Here is a 21182-nt window from a genome sequence, read left to right as displayed (position 1 = left end):
AATGGGAGCCGTTCTTGTGCCAAGCTCGATCAATGAGGGCTTTTATTCATCTGCGCTAATGTCCATTAAGATCAGGCAACTAAAACTTCACTAATGCCGAGGCAAGAGCTGTGTTCTTTATGTTTCATATGAAGGACAACACCATCAGTTAACCATTGCAGTGCAAGGTGATAGCTTGCTATAAAATGCATGTCATGCTCATGTGGCATTGAAAAGGTTAATATAATACACATACTAAAATTATTGGTTGCTCTTTGTCTGTAGCTATTGTTATGGATACATAACACAGCTGTACATTAATCCCAGCTGTACTAACAAACTTTGTATAGGCAGGTTTACAATATTTTTCTTTTTCCATAACAGTACAGTGCTTTGGAGTTATAAGATTGGTCTCATAGTAAATAAGCGAGGGAAGTACTTGGCACATTACTCATTTAGAATTTTGAGATATATATATATATATATATATATATATATTGATATAGGACCCTTTGGGACTTTGCTTTAAAGTTAAAGTGCCATTCCTTGTATATACACCAGAGGTGAAGAATGCATCCGAGACACGATTATGCAAAATAAAAAAATATGTTTGCATGATATCAGCTTGCCTAGGTTCCATACAGGATCAGTATGATGCCACATGTGAAGTGAATAGCAAGCTGTAAGCATATGCTGCTGGTGTTGAAAATATATTTTTTAGTGGGCAATAGTCAGGGGTGCAATGTGCACTCTCTAAAGAAATTTGTTAGGTTGCATATTTGCACACACTTACCTCTACACTGCTGTCACTCCCATAAAAGTCTTTTTCCATTTGTGAGCTACGACCATTATTTTGAAAATCACCCAAATATAGTGAACTTGTATCAAGTGGATAACTGATGGACATCCTATGAGGGGCTGATTGGGGAACAGAAGAGTAGGTAATCATGTCTTCCTTTTCTCCCAGGTGATTTTCTTTCTCAGTAGGTTCTGTGTTTTGTGAATTATTTGTTAATTGTTCAGATGGTTTGGTAATAAATGCATGGTCAACAGTGTCATGTAAGTTGGATTCTTCACTGTGAAAGCTTTCATGGTATGTCCAATCATCTGAAATAAAATGGAAAATGTATCAATGAAAAGTAAATAACAATTTTAACACATATACACATTTTAACTAGCAGAAAATAAAATATAAAACTATAGAAGTATTTGGTCTAGAGAGGGTGACTGCTGTGTGCAAATTTATGTTATGTCACCAGTGTATTACAAAATACATTTTTGCATTGATTATTTGACACAATCAACATAATTACAAGAATGGCAGAAATTTACTAAAATTGTATCACACTGGTTTTGCAAAGAAAACTGAATTATGAGATGCATGAATGTTGGTTATCTGTAATTGAAATTCATCTTAAGGCTAGATAGCACAAATCTGCGTAAACACTTGTTTAGTGACAAATCAATAGGAAAACAAAAAATATGTGCAAATTGCTAAAAGTTCTTTGTTAGTTTAATTAGGCTCCATATTTGCCAGTGTTGGAACATTTGTGTGTAGTTCAGGTCATGCGATTAATTGCGTGAAAATGTAGATGTGTGTATGTATGTACATATACAAAGTGGAATGAGGGGTGCACTCTGAGGACTTTAAAAAAAATTATAAGTGTGTTTATTCAAAAATTATATTCCACGTGCAAGTTTATAATATCACAAAACCATCTATGGTTTGTGGCAGATGATATGCCAGGGCAGGTATGAAATGGCTTTGACTTATCAATTGTCAAGAAGAGGTAAAGGATATATTAATGAATTGTTTAACCTGAAATCCAAATGTCTTGGCATATCTAATAAATACACAAATGACCCAAACTCATTTATAAAGGCTACCCCCCTTCTGTTTACTACCAACAAAGTTGCTAGATCCATGTGTTCCTGGCAATCTATTATTCCTACATACTGATCAATAGCACATGTAGATTGTAGATTGCAAGCTCACAGGCTGTCTCGCTAGGTACTTTATAGAAAATAGCTTCAATAGCTAGATCTCAGCTCACGGGCAGGGCACTCTTTAACTGTTGTATTGGTCAGTGTATATTGTTCTGTCTTTTGTTTATTTTCCTACTTGTACAGCGCCGCCAAAAAAGTTGGCGTTTTATAAATTCCTGTAATAATAATGTCCCACAGCATGAATGAAATTGATGTATTGATTTATCCTACTGATACATGCTACATATAAGATGGTATGTCTTTTCATATTCTGTACATCAGAACAAAGATATGTTATATTTCCAGGAAAAAAAATACCATGGTCATTCTGGCAACTCTAAATTGGTAAGATCCTTAGCTAATTTTACAAGATATACTGGATCCTTTGTAGGAAGAAATATAGACACACTGGATTAGTATCAATAATGGTAACAATTGACCACAGACTAAAGCACGCACAGGTCAAAAACAATAGACTCCCCAAAAATGTACATGTTTTGTGTTTTGGGGGAACTTACTCATAGGACCTTTAGTTACTGTGTACATAGGCAGCAATATTCTACATTTAACCATTAGCTCTAACCCTATTGTTGACTGCAAGGTTTTCTCTCAACTACACTAGATGTTTGGATGGCACTATTTTTAAGTTTTTCCAGTTTTTGGATGGTGTGATCTGATATTATACAATGTCAGAAATGTGTCAGTTGGTTAATGCATTAATTGTTAAAACTGCTCCAAACCTAGGGTTACATTTAATATTCCTAGTTTTGCTATTGTAGTCTACCATCCTTCAGGGATCAATACAATCAATGATCACTGAAGTTATGTAAAAATTGCATATATCACTCAGGACATAATTATAAGCAAAACTGTGTAAATAATTCCTTCCTGGTAAAACAAAGTGGCTATTATTATTTAAAGATAAACTTTGTCACCATGCTGATTCCTGATAGCTCTGGTAACATTAATACGGACTGGATTTGTATGATTATTTATCCCCATCGATTGATTTCAAGACTTCTATTGGTAGCTTTAGAAGCGAAATTCAGAAAATAGATTTGCTACGCAAGACATGGTTCTGTTTACATAAGATAGTCCCTAAATAATAATTCTTATATCTCTAAACCTATTATACTGTTTGACGGGAGAAACACACACATTGGTAGTGTATTCAAGAAACTGTACTTAGACAGTATATTTTCTCAAATTGACATATTGTTAAAGGGAAGTATTTATAAGGCATTTCACCAGCTCCATCATAAACCTGTAATGGTAACAAAGAACAATAAGGGTAATGTAACAAGAGCTGATCTAAAGTGGAATGTAAATCATTGGCAGTCTCTATTATTGTCTGACCACAGTCCACAAAATATCAGCCTGGAGCCACTCACACAAAGTTAATTTTTGGATAGAAGACATTGGTCCTAATCTATATTGCGCTTTTTCAAGCACTTGGTGGCAATCAGTGAGCTGTGGCCTATGCAGTACTGAAGCCTGGGGCTCTCCAAACTACAACACTGATGGAAGTTCAATAATGATTCTATGGTGGCAAAAATCTAAGTGGAAACATAAAACAGGTCTCCCACATTTGAATATTGATGTTAAATCATGTACTCCTTTTATTTTTCATTTTTCCATTCCCAACCCTAAGGACATCTTTCTGTTAAAGGTACTGTTATTCTGGTACTAGCGGCCTAATTACACCAAACAAAAACATGATGAAATAATTTTGAGAATGTAATCTGTTGCTATTTTATCACAAGATATGAAATGCCTTACCATATATACTCGAGTATAAGTCTAGTTTTTCCGCACATTTTTTGTGCTGAAAACCCCCCACTCGACTTATACTTGAGTCAATGTCTGTATTATGGCAACTTACATTGCCATAATACAGACCAGGACCACCGGGCTCATTACAAGCCCGGCGGTCCTGTTGGGGACTGGCAGGAAGCGTTTACTTACCTTTCCTGCAGCTCCCTTCTCCTGCGTTCTGGTCAGCTCCCTTGTAAATCTCGCAAGAGCCGCGGCGTCAGAGCGTTGCCACGGGTTACCGTGGCAACGCGGCACGCAGACCACGAGACTTACAGGGGAGCTGACAAGAACGCAGGAGAAGGGAGCTGACAGGAGCTGCAGGAAAGATAAGTAAACGCTTCCTGCCAGCCCCCCCTCCTGCACAGTACACACCACTGGACAACCAGGGACAAAAAAAAAAAAATGTGAATAATAAAAAAAAAAAATTAATAAAAAATATTACAATTAAAAATAATTATAATATTAAAATAAAAAATTAGAATATTTAAATAAAAAAATAATAAAAATGCCCTCCCCACACACTCTGCATTATATACACACACACACACACACTCATACAAACACACACTCTGCATTCACACAAACACACAGAGTATTTATATAATGCAGAGTGTGTGTGTGTTTGTGTGAGTGTGTGTGTGTGTATATAATGCAGTGTGTGTGTGTGTGTATATAATGCAGAGTGTGTGTGTATATAATTATAAAAATCACAGAATTTCATAGCCCCAAGTCTTACCCTCGACTTATCCACGAGGCATAGCATATTTCACAATTGTTGGTCACAAAACTGCACTCGACTTATACATGAGATCGACTTATACACGAGTATATACGGTATCTTACTTTGTTGAATTAACAGGCGTATGAACTTTTTACGCTAAAGCATAAACAGATTTCTGTCTTCATGCAGAACAACTGTTCCAACTTCTACTGCCTGGCCTAACACAACAGGAGCTTTTAATGGATTGCATCCATCACTCAAGACTAGAATGCCTAGTGGATAAATACCCAAGAGTTGTAATTCTCAGTTTTCATTACTTTACAACAAAGGAATTCATGATGCATAAAATCAGAAATATAAAATCTCTTCCTGATAGCCTATAACCCATACAAATCTTCAGATATTTCTCTGCATACATTAGACACAAGGAGGTATTTTCATCAAGTTACAGCTGTGCAGAAAATGGCTGGAACCCCCTAAAGATTTGGCTATCCCACCAAATCGTTAATTCAAAATAATCTTTTCAGTGAAAAGGCAGTGTCCCAAAAATACCAAAACACCTCTAGTGGCTAGAGGGGCTTCCAATATTTGCAGAACTGATGTTCAGCCTCCTCAAGCCCAGCATAACAAAAATATAGTATAATGCTTCGTTATGAAGAGATGCTGGTTAGTGCAGCACGGTGATCACTGTACATGCAGTTCCAATGCAGCGAGGGATAAAAGATGAGCAACATTTTAATATTAGTGCCTGTGAATTTGAATAGTCAGAAGGAAACTAACATTAAACGCCTATTTGATTTCTAACATCCTTTAAGTATTGAGGTATAATTCAGACTGTTTTATTCATGTATTTAGCTAGAACATGTTTACTTTAACGTACATTAAAAATGTGTCTCTTTTACTGCTTTATGTTTATGACATATTCACAGAAAGAAACCTTTTACATTGGAGTTGTTTAGGACCCTAGACACACGTATTTGAGCATTTAGGGTCTAAATAGAATGGTTATTAGGATCCCATTTTTTGGATCTAGCTTCATAGGCGTGCGCACGGGGTGTGCCTGGGCTCACGCCTATGGATTGAGTCCTGCAGGCACTCAGCGCCCCCCTTCTTCCCCCCATGTCCCCCCTGTCATTGATGGGGGGGGGGTAGAGGTTATGGACCCCCCCCCCCCCCGGCCGGCTCTCTCAATATCAGCCGCGACGAGGGAGCTGTGAGCTTTCTGCTCCCTCTCGCCGCGCGCTGCTTGCTGATGCTGGGAGCCAGAATATGACGTCATATTCCGGCTCCCAGCCACAGCAGACAGCCCGCGCGGCGAGAGGGAGCAGATAGCTCACAGCTCCCTCGCCGCGGCTGATATTGAGAGAGCTGCCCGACCCACTGGACCCCAGGGACAAGTCCACGCCAGCACTCCAGGTAGGGAGGCTGGGTGGACATTTTTTTAATTAAAAAAATTATCATTTGTGTGTGTGTCTGTGACTGTGTTTGTGTGTGTGTGTGTCTGTTTGTGTGTGTGTGTGTCTGTTTGTGTGTGTGTGTGTGAATGTGTGTGTGTGTGTGTGTGTGTGTGAATGTGTGTGTGCGAATGTGTGTGTGTCTGTGAATGTGTGTGTGTATGTGAATATGTGTGTGTCTGTGAACGTGTGTGTGTGTGTGTGTGAATGTGTGTCTGTGAATGTGTATGTGTGTCAGTGTATGTGAATATGTGTGTCTGTGAATGTGTGTGTCTATGAATGTATGAGTGTGTGTGTGTCTGTGAGTGTATGTGTGTGTGTTTGAGTATGCGTGTCAGTGTGTGTATATATATATATACCTGCCAAAGATGGGGTACATTGACGTTGTGGCAGGCTTATGCAATGTATGATCATATAATGTAACTAAATCCCCATTTTTTTTGCTTAGATTAGGTGTTTTTTAAAAAAAAAAAACTTTTGCAAACTAATAAAATCTGTCAACATTGAAGTTGCTGTTTAGTGGATAGGAGAGTGCGCTGGATCTTGTGTATTGTTTATTGTATAATATGGCCCCCAGCAGCACCCCATTTAAGCATGTTTAGGTGAGTGCAACCATCCCCCCATGTTTCCTATATATATATATATATATATATATATATACACACACACACATATACATACACACACTGGAGTGTATATTTTTTTTTTGGGGGGGTGGGAATCTTCCCCAGGACTTTATTCTCCCCTGTCGGCTCACGCAGAACCGGCGCTGAGTGTCGGCTCTGCTCTAAGCCTCCATGGGCCGGCGGGGAGATCAAAGATCTACCTCACCGGCCCACAGCAGCATGAAGGGAGGCAGGAGAGGACCCGGGGAGCTCTAGACAGCAGCTCCGCCAGGTTCCTCTGGCGAGATCTGAGCGTTGCCGTGTGATACCTTGGTTCATGCCATTCATGTAGATGTTACATTGACAGGGGAAAACCTCCCTATATATTGTCGCAGACTTTGTATAACCCTTCATGGCACCAATGTTACCCTGGTGGCAGTGGCCTCTTGCAGCTGGATAATGCACCCAGCCACTCAGCAAAGAATGTTTAGGAATGATGTGAGGAACATGACTAAGGTGTTGCCTTGGTCTCAAAATTCCCCAGATCTGATTGAGCATGTGTGGAGAGTGCTGGAACAATAACTCCAATCCATAGAGGCCTTAACTCATAATTGCAGGACTTAAAAGATCTGCTGTTAATGACTTGGTGCCAGAAACCACAGGACACATTCAGACGTTTTGTGGAGTCCATGCCTTGATGCATCAGAGCTGTTTTGGCAGCACGATGGGGACCTATACAATATTAGGTAGCTGGGTTTAATGGTATGGCTGATTAGTGTACAGTCCCGATTCTGATAAACTGTTCTCTTCACAATGCACCCTGTGAGTCCTGGAACAGAATATAGTGTGGATTGGTAATGCCTATAATGCTGTGTTCTAAATTGGACACTCCACATGATTTGGTGTTTTTTTTCTTCCAGTGTCACTGTTGTCAGATGTGGAGTGATTTCCGGGTCATTCTTTGGTTATTTTTAAATAAATGAAAGTTTAAAGGCAAAGTCAAAAGAACCTAGAGGCTAAGGTAATCTTTCTTCCACAGCGATTCAGTAGTTGCCTGTGTAAACACTAATTTCTCTGAATTTTTCACTTTAAACACTTCTCAGTTCAAACATTGTGCTGCTCTTACAAAGCTTCAATCAGAGGCTCTTTTCTAAAATGTGCCTCAGTTCTAAACACCTAGCATGTATGGAGAGGTAACCAGAATTGCTTATTATCTCTTACAGAAACACTCTTGATCCATTAACCAAACAAACTACTAAGAATTATTGGAGAACTCATCTTGATTCAATTAAATTTAAGTAAAACAAATCCTTTTCTGAATAAATGGACACACACATTCTATACGTCCAGCAATAAACCCTCCAACACTATCATCCAAACTCAAATAGAATGTACTGAATACCAGAGAAGAATACATTTTAATGATGCACAAAAAAACCTCTGAAGTCATTGGTGACACATTTAAATTATAAAATGAAAAACAATATCATATTATATCCGACCCTGCCACACCAGCATGAGAATATAATTTTATTTTTTTTAAAATTCAACTCCATTACCTTTGTTTTCTTCAGAGCTGGCTAAGTCCTCATTGCAGCATTTACCAAAGCTGAAATCCAACATGCCATGAAATGTTTGCCTTCCCACAAATCCCTGTGTCTTAGCAGCTTTACATCAATTAATGCCCACCTGAGCTTTCTAAATTCTGCAGGAAATTACAAAAAGATGTAACCCCACATAATTATTTTAAAATTCACCCCGTATTTAACCCCTTAAGGACACATGACATGTGTGACACGTCATGATTCCCTTTTATTCCAGAAGTTTGGTCCTTAAGGGGTTAACCACTATGCTGGTGTGATCACTAAGCCAATTCCTCCATATGTGGTACGAGGGCAATATTCTGGAAAATTTCTGGGACGGCTGCAACTGTACTGCAAAGTGAGTTAAAAAGTTACTCCAGGCATCACTACCATTACCTGGGTCCCCACCAGGCTCCAAGGCCCTTTTCGGCACTGTTGACCAGCTTCTACAGAGCTGCAGAAGCCGATCCAGTTGCCTTTCATTGGCTGAGAGTGTCAGCTGACCACTATCAGCCGATGAATGGTACACTGTGTATGTAAACTTGAACAGAATTGACATTAGTCAGCACATAACTTTTGTTCCAGGCTGGCTGATGACGCCCCAAGGTGCCCCATGGAGGTGTAGTTACACCTCCAGCAGCAAATGGGTTAAACTGTGTATGTTCAGAGTTTCAAACTGGAATGCTGCATATACAGACTCTAAGCACCATGACCACTACAAAAGACTAATTTGGTCATGGTGCGTGGAGGAGCCCTTTAAAATTTCCCTATTGTATTATCCCTATTCTATTGTCTCTCCAAGGGTTTCTGCTCATATTATTCCTTAGCTCAATATTTGAAACCCCATGTGAGACGCATGGTATACCTAACTAGGATACGTATTTCTTTCCAAATTCTGACATCTGCGTACCAAGTGTTACATCCATTAATATGTACACTCCCGATCGTACCAATCACATATTCCCACAAACATGTTTTCCTGCTACATCGTATAATTGCTTGTACTAATGCCATGTTTATCAAACTTAGTAATTTACATTCTATATGATAATTTCTTTGCCAGTGCCAAAAAATCCCCTCACTACCTACTCTTTTTTTTTCTTCTGTACCCCTTCCATTTACAGGTTTACAAATATTAAGAACAATTAATAAATAAAACAGCCAGGGCTGAGTTCTAAGTATAGCAATTATGTCAGAAACCAATCTAATGTTCCCGAGGGTTACTCCAATTTTAAAATTTTACTCCTCCACTCTCTGTATTACAGAATACAAAAGCAGATGCCTAAAATGTCCTTAGGACAAATTTAAGGATATTCAAAGCAATAAGAAAACACCTTTGAAAATCTAAAAAAAAATATGTTCTTTCATGTAACATTTTCCACTTAGTGTCGGTTTCAAATCATGCCTTGTTGCATTGTCTACTAGCATACATATTTTTTTATGCTATCTAAGAGATATCATTGCACTAAAGGAAATCAAACTATTGTCCAGTTACACTATCTCTATTTTCTTAATTTCTTGATTAAAATGACTGGTCCTCGCTAAGGGCAACTCATTTGCATTTCATTGTCAGTTAGGGTTGTGATAATGTGCGAGAAATTTACAAGTCTGAAATTATAATTAACACCTGCCTTGCAGGAAGTCCTTTAAGGCTTTTAATCCTTTGATGTAATAAGAGTTGAAAATGGTTCATTTATTGTAATGGTTTTCCAATCGCTTTCTTGGACATTGACTGTGGAATGCAAATGAATTCACTCGAGGCTCATGTGATCTGCTTATAGGTTTCTAAAGCCTCTCAAAAAGTTAAAGAAGTTTTACATTTTTTTTTTCCCCAAGAGGCCCATTAGCTACAGTTTTAATTTGACTTTTAAATTTTATCCCTCGTGAAGACTGATAGACCAATAAAAAATGCATGAAGATAACTATTTCATAGAGTTCTCTTGACCACGTTCTAACCTAATGTGCTCAGTCTTTAAATGGAACAGATGAAGAAGGTGGGGGGGAGCCGCAGTTTGTGTTTGGACAGAAAAGTTAACCCATTATTAGCTAGAGTGATGTTTAAAATTCAGCACTTGCTACGTAGGGCATGGAACATTCAGCAGATGCAAGGGTGGGGGTGAGAATAAAATAATGAGTCTATGTTCCACATAGGGGGAATGCATGGGGTGCTGAAATGCCTTGACTCTGCGATCGATAGAACGATATAAGTAATGGCATTAAATGCGAATACACTGAAATAAAGCTAACTCGGAGCACATTTTAAACATGAACTAGGGTTATCCTAGATGATTCATGTATTTCGGTACATTTGAAAGTGGTTGCATTATCGAAATGATGATCATTTATCTTGTTTAAAAAAAGCTTGGTACCGTGTAGCACAGCTGGTCTCCCAATGTAAGGCTTTTAATGACTGTTGCGGTAAGACCTAATGACTGGGTCTGGAGAAATAAGTTTGTCATGTTCTGTTTCACTCAGTGCCAGGATGGAGGCCTGCATGGTAAGCAGGGAGAAGTCATTACATTTAAGTACTGCTATGGATAATCAGGCTTTTGGGTTGATGAACACAAGACATTTCAAACAGTTCATTAGATTCATATGGTTTGTAGTTCAAAAGGCCCTTCGGAGAGATTCTTCACAAGGTTCCAAGGAGACAGGTTTTCTAGTGCTACATCCACAGATTATGATATATAATTAAATACTTTATGCATGCAACAATTACCATACTTTGATCATGTAGTGGGTCTTTGAACTAAATTCCTTTATTGTCAATTTGTAGAAAGCGCGATCGTGAAATCAAGTGAAAAGGTAGCAAAGTCACATAAGCTGAATGCTTGCATGAATTGCTGGGGCATAACACCTTGTTATATACAGTGAAGCATACCACAAATAGTGAACCACTAAAGCATGCACTAATTTTGATCGCAGTGTTATTGACACTTGCAGTTGTTGTATACAAGTTAGCCGGTATACAGAGAGAAGTGGACCTAGCAACGTGTTAATATTGATGTTCAAAATCCCCTCCTGTTGCATCAATGGATAGGGCATAATGGAAGGATGCCAGGTTGGTGGTACCCATACATTAAGGCAAACAATTGATAAGTAATCAGTACTGTCCATTTATATAATCATTACAAAGGGATGCAATGTGTGTACCTCTCTCTGAAACCTTTCCCAGTGTTTGTGACAGTATGTCAAGTAGGTAGAAATGAATACAAAAAAAAGGTTCAAAGATTCTTTAAGATGAGAATCAAAGGAAAATTAGAAGGAAGAAAATGTTATAGGAAAAATGCAAGGAGAACGTAGGGAAGAAAGAATAACTAGAAGATGTGAAGGAGTTGGTAGAAATATCATGAACTATAAAGAAGAACGGAGCAGTGAAATAAAAATATATATATATTTGGTGCTACTGCCCTTTTATATGCCAATATTCGTGTAAGATATTTGACACAATTCTGTAATTCACAGGTTCTCTCATACAAAACAGATGTTTTACTGCTTCGTCACAACAATCCCTCTACAGTTAAGTATTAACTAGAGACAGATTTCCTTGAAGTGGGTTACTCAGGTAGTACCATAACTCATTAAATGTTTCTATTGGCTCAGCAATGTCCTGGCTCTATCGAATGTGTTCCACTGTAAATAGGAGCTCATCATCTGGAGCTTGGCCAGCTGCTTTTTAATTATATATCGGAAACCTCAATGAATCTTTTATTTATTTTTGTTAATCCTCTCTCTCCTCATACTCACAGCATTGTCTCTATGGTGCAACATTTTTGGCTGTGGGAAGGAGAAGCATATTCTCTCATACTAGAGCACTTGCCATCTTGGTAAAGGGAAAAGCAAGTTGTCACCCTGTATATCAAATAAACTATTTAATGAGACTGCATTTCTATAGCATAACGTAGAGTCATAAAAGCTTATTATTTAAGTAGTGGAACAGAGTAAACCAACCAGCAAAATGTGGGAAAAAGAAATAAACCTCCAGATATTTATTTCTAACTGAAGCTATGTCATCTATATAAATGTGAATATATGTCCAATTTGAAAATGTCACCAGATGCTTTGTTATGTAAATAATTCTCAAGCAGTTCTTCTAACAGTACATTGAATTTCATCTAATGGAAACATAGTAAATATAGTTGATTTTACAGTGTTTGAGAATGAGATTGGCATTTTGGTCCATAACATTGGTGTCTTGACTTGGAGGAACAGCAATGAATACAAAAAGGGTAGAATCTGTACAAATGTGTGGGGGGGGGGAGGGGGGAGACTGCATGTCATATTGTATCAGTCTGTAGATTATTTGTGGTGTTAATGTGTGCCATGTAGGCTACCTGTGGTGCTATGTGCATGTACGGTTGTGAGTGTGTGGATGGGGCTATTTTGCAGTTCAGTGTATACCGGGAAATATCCTGGTGGGCTACGCATGTAGGTGCCACTGGGTGGCCAGTCCGGTGGCACACTCTGAGGGGGGCGACCACGTTCCACCCTGGTGCCGCCGGGCTGGGTGGCCACCTCGCCGGTCCAGCAGCACCCTCACTAATGCTGTCAGCATAGGAGGAGTGAAGAAGGGAGCATGTCTTTCTATCATACTCCTTCGCGGTTCCCACAATTCCCAGTACAGTATGATGTGGCAAATGGGATGGGGAAGAAAGAGAGAGAAAGGGGGAATAGAGACAAAGGGGAAGAGGGAAGAAATAGTCAGTGGAAGAATATAGAGAGACACAGGGGGAGGGGAGGGAGAGAGACACAGGGGGAGAGAGAGTGACACAGGGAAAGGAGGGAAAAAGAGACAAAGTGGGAAGAGGTGAGAAAGAGGGGGAATAGAAAGATGGTGGAGGGGGGAGAAAGTGACAGAGGGGAAGAGAGATGTGGGGGGAAGAGACACAGGGGAAAGGGGGAGAAAGAGACAGATGAGAAGAGAGACACACAGGGGAGGGGGGAGAAAGAAACAGGGGGAAGAGAGAGAGACACAGGAGGAGAGGAAAAATAGACAGAGGGGGAAGATAGAGATTGGGAAGGAGAGGGGAGACATGGCCACAGAGGAGCAGTGAGGGGGAGAAAGAAACATACAGAGGGACTGGGGGGAGATACAGAGGCACACAGAGGGGCTGGAGGTAGAAAGAGACACACATAGGGGCTATGTATATTAATGTGTGTATTAGTTATATAAATGTAATTATGCCTATAATATTTACACATATATTAATGTACATTTATATATGCATAATACATAGAGACATGTCATTAATTTGTAACATGTAATGAGCAAACGGTGTCCCAGTCTTGTTGCTAGGTGCATACTTCAGCACAATAACATATTCAAAGTGAAGAGCGCAACCACAGGACTTAAAAATAAACCAGATAACGTCATTTTTTACAGTTGTGCCCTACATACATTCACCATCTCAGTCCCTTTACCAATCTTTACTTAATATGTCAAGGTAGATGGACTGAAACATTGATTACATGCAAAGGCACATCTGCTTAAAATAAATCTGCACTTTAGTTTTTGAAGCCTATGAGTGTTTTTTTTCACGTTGGAGTAATACATTTTAATTTTAAGTTATCTTTTCTAACTCTGTATCAGCACACTATGCTGGTGTGACGCATTTTTGGGCTGCTAAAGAAAACTTTTAGTTCCCAGTCCAGCCCTGGATAGGTCAGGGGCTGCATTGTGAGGGAAAGGGGATGCAGTGTTGGGGATAGAAACTATACTTTGTTTAGAGGAGATAGGGGCTATACTGTGTCAACAGAGGAAACGCTGTGAGGGTATAGAAGCTGTACCATAGGGCATAGGGCCTGTACAGTGGGGAGTAAGGGTCTGTACTGAGGGGAGGGACTATTCTGCGTTGGATATAGGGGCTGTTATTAGGGTGGTTGCATATAGAGGTTTAAATTTAAAAATTATATTAATTGAACAATGATCCCTGGTGGTTCTGTTGAGCGCTCTGCAGAATGCTTCTTCATATGGGCTGTTTTGAAAGTATCAGAGTGTTGCCGTGGTAATCCGTGGGAATGCTCTGATCACTTCTGGGAGCAGTACAGAAGGCTAGCCTTTTGAGGGAGGTTCTTGATCTGCTCATCAGCTGTGCCAACCCTCTGTTTGCACTCATGCAAAATCAGCAAAGGCCTCTCTGTGATCTCCCTGGTTGACCTTGGCCCATGGCAGTCAGAGCCCACCGGGTTTGTGCCTGTTTGTCCGGTTTGCCAATGGACAGTCCAAGCCTGGTCCCACTTGTTTATATGGCTAATTATTTTTGTATTATTATTTATATAGCGCCAGCAAAATCCATAGCACTGTAATGCTTCCTGACCCATGGCAGTCAGAGCCCACCGGGTTTGTGCCTGTTTGTCCGGTTTGCCAATGGACAGTCCAAGCCTGGTCCCACTTGTTTATATGGCTAATTATTTTTGTATTATTATTTATATAGCGCCAGCAAAATCCATAGCACTGTAATGCTTCCTGACTGCATATGGTGGGAGTTACAGTCAGCATTATTACAAGTGGGTGGCATCTAGAGGTCTAAATTATACCTATGTATTCCATCCCTGATTTCCACCATGCAGCTTGCAAAACATTACTTACCAGCTACATGACTGAATTCAATGCTCTTGTTTCCTGAAAATATTTTGAATGCCATGAAAATGTAAAAAAATAAAGTGTATTTTTAGGAAATATGTAAATCACTGCGTGCTCACACTATTGCAGCAAACAAGATAAATGCTGGGATCATCAACTAATCATCCAATTAGTTTCAGTCAAAATGATGTTGGAGTGTCTAATTGCAGACTAACAGAATAATGGCACTGAATGAGACAAGCTTTGCAAACTTCCAACAATATTCCTTGATTTGGTTCCCTTGTCAGTAAAAGCATATGAATTCCACGATTCGTTGCAAAGTTACTTTATATATATACACACATACAGTCATTGGGAAAAGAACGTACACCCTCTTTGAATTCTACATATCAGGTCATAATAACAATCCTCTGATCTATAGCAGGTCTTAAAATTAGGTAAGTGCAACCTCAGATGAACAACAACACACACAGATGCAACCATATACACACTGACACATACAAACAGATACACACTTATACATACATTAACACACACAGATACCCAAATGTACACACACTGACACACACACACACAGATATGCACATGTATATACACATACACAGAGATACACAAGTGTACACACACTTGCATCTACACATACTGAAAAATACACACATATATCAAAATTTACATATTTTTAAGTGCAGGAGGGTGTCTTCCCTGGGCTCCAGTGGTATACCTCTGAGACTGATGGGAGTTTGGTCCAGGCTCTCTCCCGCGCAGTTTGTTGGTAAGCTGGAAGGAAGTGACTAATTCCCTTCCTGCCCATGGATTCACATCAAACAGGGTGCCCAGTTATTGTTAAAGACCCCAACATCTGACTGGACTCCTGATCAAAGATGGGCCCCCATTGACTTACTCCTATATCATATAGGCTTTCTATAACCAATCGAAATAATCCTATTATACTTATTTCTCTCACTCATCTTGTATCAAATGTTTCCTCTTTTGCCACTCTTACACTTTCCGTTGTGCTGCCCAAACAGCTCTGATATGTCAAGGCATGGACTCTACAAGACCTCTGAACGTGTCCTATGGTATCTGGCACCAAGACATTAGCAGCAGATCCTTTACGTCCTGCAAGTTGCGAGGTGCGACCCCCATGGATTGGATTTGATGTTCCAGCACAGATGCTCAATCGGATTGAGATCTGGAGAATTTTGAGGTCATGGCAACACCTTAAACTCTGTTTTTATGTTGCTCAAATCATTCCTGAACTATTTTTGCAGTGTGGCAAGATGTATTATCTTGCTGAAAGAGCTGACTGCCATCAGAGAGCACCACTGCCTTGATGAGGTGTACATGGTCTGCAACAATCTCTAGGTAGGTGGTACGTGTCAAAGTAACAGCCACATGAATGACCCAAGCAGAAAATTGCCCACAGCATTACACTGTATTCGCTGCCCTGCCTTCTTCCCATAATGCGTCTTCTCTTCCCATAATGCCATCTCTTTCCCAGGTAAACATTACATCAACATGATGTAAAAGAAAACTGGGGTCATCATGGGTGCTCTGACCAGTCTGCAGCTATGCAGCATTGTGTCTCCTGTGTGTTCGGACCAGACATGCTAGCCTTTGCTCCCCATGTGTATCAATGAGACTTGGGTGCAAATGACCCTGATGCCAGTTCACCAGTTGTTCTTTCTTGCACCACTTTACGTAGGTACTAACCACTGCATACTGGAAACACTCCACAAGACTTGCCATTTTGTAGAAGCTCTGACCCAGTCGTCTAGCCATCACTATTTGGTCCTTGTTAAAGTCACTCAGATTTTTATGCTTGCCCTTTTTACCTGCTTTCAACAATGAGATTCAAGAACGCAGTGTTCACTTGCTGCCTAATATGTCCCACCTCTTGACAGGTGCCATTGTAACAATGTTACTTTTATGTATATAAAAGATGATTAAGATATATGATAGAGCATATTAGTATAAGGAACTAATTGCTAAAAGTATTTTATAAGACATAGGTACCATCAGCCCTGTGTTGTTTTCACAAACAGGGTTCGGGTTACTTATGCAATAGGAACTTTGGACTTATATTTCATTTTGGACTTATATTTTATTCTGGACTATTTAATATATGTTATGGACATTCCATCAAGGGTTACAAATTATTTTGGATAATTGTATCTACTAACTATTTATTATCTGAATTTTATCCTCTATATACCATTTTAGCTCCTGGATGTCCACACTATATTTTATGGTGTATTTTATTTATGTTTTATAGGATTTGGTGAATTCCTTTTTCCAGTTCTTAGAGCTAATTTATCTACTTTGTCTTATACCCTCTAATCCTTCTGTAATATTCATCTTGTGAATATCAGAATTTTGCACTTTGGAGTTATTTAATGTTGGTGCCCTATGCGTTCTTTCACAGGATGGCATATGGATCTGAACAGGCAGCTTATCTTCATTCCCACAGTGTCCCAAAGAGGAACCTTCTGAAAGAAAAATATATATCGTATAAAATGCATTTCCCTTATCTGCATGTTTTAAATTGCAAGTGGATTGTATTACTCTCTCTGATCTTCCCCTGCTTTTCTTCTGATAAGCAATAAAGTAACAGAAATATTTCCATTTTTTCTTCTTCATTTTTTTTAGCTGGAACCACTTTACTGTGTTTGACAACAAAGGTGCCCACTTTGGTTTCCATGCCATACATCCATTTTGTCAAATAGCACCAATATTGATTTATTTTTATTATTATTTACTGTGAATTGCTGCTACTGCAGTTTGGATTGTTCCTAGTTTATATTGCAAGAAACATATAAGACTAACACTCTCAAGTGACATTCAAAAATGTGTAAACAGGTCAATATGTCTTTATAATGCATACCTAAAAAAAAAGGGGGCATGACTTGGACCCAGTGCAAGAATCAAAGAAGGAGCCCCCTTTGTTGCTGCCCCCGAGCACACACCTGAATGTGATGTGTGGTGGATGTGTAAGATTGTGCATGGGTTAGCTGGGTGTGATTGTGGTGTGTTGGGGTAGTGCGTGTGTAATATTAATTACAGTAAAAAAAAACAAAAAAAAACTTTTTTAACTTCCATTATACATATCTGCAGGGAGGGGGATATAATCCTTGGTGGTCTAGCAGGGTTGTGATCTCTGGTGGACCCTGTGCGTTGACGACCGCTTTCCTGAGAGAGTGGTCTGCATCTCTGTTGGGTACAGACTGCATGAAATGTTCTGGTTCAGAGCTCACTGAAAAAGTCAGAGCATTGCCACGATAAGCCTGCAGCAGTGTTGTGACGCATTCTTTGAGCTCCCTATGGAAACTTCATTGTTAGTATACTGCTAAATGGGCAATAAATATAAAGGTTTTGCAACAGGGGACATCATCTGGATTTGGCACACTCTTGACAGGTGGAACTCCAAGGCCTGGTTGCAAAAGTGAACTTTCCAACTGGTAGTTCTGCCATTGCTGAAAATGTTTTTGCACCAACAGAAACCCACAATCGAATTCACAATAATAAGCAGTGTATATGCGAGCACATCTGCACTTCACATATGTAGTGTGTAGGAATTTATAAGAGCAACCAGAGCTATATATGGATATATCACATAGCCTCATATCTATAACGCAAATATTTACTTGTGTTCACTATGGTAACGTTATAAAGTTCACAAGTCTAGAGGTAGAACAAAAAAATCACAGCAATTTGTATATGTGTGTGTGTGTGTGATCACAAAGCACTGTAACATGCAGTGGCGTAGCGTGGGTTGCCAGCGCCACGGGTAATGCAATTATTGTGCCCGTTATATCCCGTGGATCATTAGCACTTCCCAAGTCCCTTAACAGTCTCGTCGATCCTTCTTTTCTACCCGCCTTTTCTCTGTGATGTGTGTGACACTGCTAGTTGCTTTGGATTGTTTTAAATTCACCTCACGCCTAAAGTAATGTCTACATTTGAAGATAATATCGGTATCTTCAAACAAGAATTCACGCTATTAATAGGCATTATGTAATCCACCGATAAGGAAGAAAAATACTGTAAGATGTTACGTGGCAAAGTTTATTTGCCCCGTCATGTTAAAAAGATGTGTAGTATGTTCGTACATTGGTAGATTTTCTGTGTGAGGGGTAGGGTGCGCTCTTTTGTATTTATTATTACTACTTTTTTTTTTTTTTTTTCAGTTTTGCACTCCTAAGAATTTATGCGCTGAGGGCAACCTCCATGTGGCCCCTCACCACACTATGCCACTGGTAACTGCCATGTGCATGAGTATATCATAGTACTTAACAACAATAAAACTGACAGAACTGTGTGGTGTTCATGAGTGCATCACAGAGATCCAAAGCAATAACATCACAAAAATGTGCAGTATTTATAAGCATATCACAGAACTCCGTAACAATAAAAAAAAGAAAACAGAGTAATGTGTGGTTTGTATGAGGCTATCACAAAGCTTCACTGTAATTAATGAACTGTATTGCTATATATTGGCTTTCTGGCATACATGGCAGATAGAAGGTGAACATTTCTTAAGACATTACTTATTTATATATTGTTTAATTTGTTCATCTGAAAATTTAGTATTTCATAAAGATATATTCTTTATGAAATACTCATATTGTCTGTGTTGGAATTTCACCGAAATTCCAACCCAGTCAAGAGATATACTGAGGCAAAGTAGGGACTACTTTGTTTCTGCATTTGTCCTATGCCTGACACTTATAGGCACTGGGCGGAGCTACCGCCGTATAGAAGTGTCAATCCCGCAGCTGTCGTCGGTAAAGGCTGCAGGGAAATTGGCTCTTTAGATCCATCCATAGACATCAATGCACCGTGTGCAAGAGTACAGCAGTGACATCGGCTTCTGGCCTCCCTGCATGAGGAAGGTGGCCACGCCAGCACAGGACAAGTTCAGGTAGGCAAAAAGCACCTTCACCTGCCCCCACTGGACCCCCCTTGACTTTTCCAAATTCTGCAAAGTCCCCAGACGGTGATAGTGCTGCTTTAATTGGTGAAAAATAACTAGGGATGTGCATGGGCAAAACATTTGGTTCGGTACTTCCGAAATTTGGGACTTCAGCAATTCGGTTAGGGTTAGGGGTAGGGTTAGGGTTAGATTCCTGTCATCATTCCCTTAGTTTTCCCTCCCTCTCCTGATTTGCCCCTTTTCAGAAATCCGAAGCAATTTGGCACTTCAGAAATTCGGGACCTCGGCAATTCGGCATTTTTTTAAATTCAGCACTTCTGGAATTCAGACATTTGGAAGCATCCGAATGTCCAAATTAGTGAAATTCGGTCGAATTTACATCTGGACCAAAACTAATTCCACGTGTCTAAAAATAACAATAACAATGTATCACAAATCTGCATAGCATGCATTATGTAAAATCTACCTGTGTTTATTTATCGGTGTAATACATCATTCATTGTGGCAAGAACACTAATAAAGCTGATAAAATTGAGATGGTTATAAAAGTAAAAAAATTTAAAATGGGTAAAACAAGCCTCTCGATTAGAACCAAATTAAAAATCCACTCTAGTAAAATAAATAAATTAAACGCATGTTGATCACATTTGAGCAGGATTACAGTAATATATGCAAAAAAAAAAACAACTTCTGAAAAACAATGATGAGTCTAAATTATAATGTACCCAACCATAATCTTTGACATTACAGTCATTAATGGGATTTTGCAAGCATATTTGCTTAAACAAAAATAATAATAAAAAACCTAAATTGCATATAACAAAGGTTAGTGCTTCTGGTGTATGTGATTTTTTTTTTTTTTCCTGTTTTCAGAAAAATTGCATTTATGTTGTGTGTATTTATAATTTGCCATTTGCCAAGGCGAAAACATGCACCTCCAAAAAATACATTAAGGATAGGTTTAACCTTTAATTTGCATATCTGAGAGGACTGTAAACACAACACATGTTTAACATAAAACTTTTCAGGAACTATTTGGGTGATTATTTAAAATTATATAATTATGTAAATGTCATGGCTGATAAACAGCCTGGAGCTAGGAAGAACAAACATTGATATGTTGCAGGACTTTTGCTTGTTCTCCTAGTTTTATTTACATTTTCCACTCCTCTTCTTCTGTGCTCTATCCTCTCTATATTTTTATTCCACATTTATTAACCAAAAACACACAAAAAAAACCCCTAATATTTTCTCTTACATTGTTTTTGTTTGATGAAGGGGTACTCCTTCCATAGCACAGACCCCCATAGCCAGGGCTGCCATCTTAAATTCTGGGGTCCCTTACTAAATCATTGGTCAGGTCTTCCCTAACCTAATCCCCACAATAACAGGAAATAAGAAATATCACAAACATTCTATTGCAATAAACAAGAACCACAACAGGAAGACTGGGACTAGAAAGTGTAGTATTTAAATTCTAGTGGCCTTATTTACATTTACATGTCATAGGGGAGCGCCAGAAT

The 21182-nt window shown here is 39.1% G+C and overlaps 1 protein-coding gene across 1 annotated transcript in view; it reads right to left on the bottom strand.

Moving 5' to 3' along the window:
* The window catches only part of CFAP20DC (CFAP20 domain containing), a 340832-nt gene that overhangs the window by 157263 nt on the left and 162387 nt on the right, over positions 1-21182 (bottom strand). Inside the window, exon 12 of the mRNA XM_063427556.1 lies at positions 773-1086. Within this exon, the coding sequence (XP_063283626.1) occupies positions 773-1086 (314 nt within the window). The remainder of the gene's footprint in view (positions 1-772; positions 1087-21182) is intronic.

The sequence above is a fragment of the Pelobates fuscus genome, chromosome 7 (assembly GCF_036172605.1).
Source record: "Pelobates fuscus isolate aPelFus1 chromosome 7, aPelFus1.pri, whole genome shotgun sequence".
NCBI lineage: Eukaryota > Metazoa > Chordata > Amphibia > Anura > Pelobatidae > Pelobates > Pelobates fuscus.
Note: the sequence above shows the minus strand (reverse complement) of the source record. Positions and strands in the feature narration are given on the sequence as shown.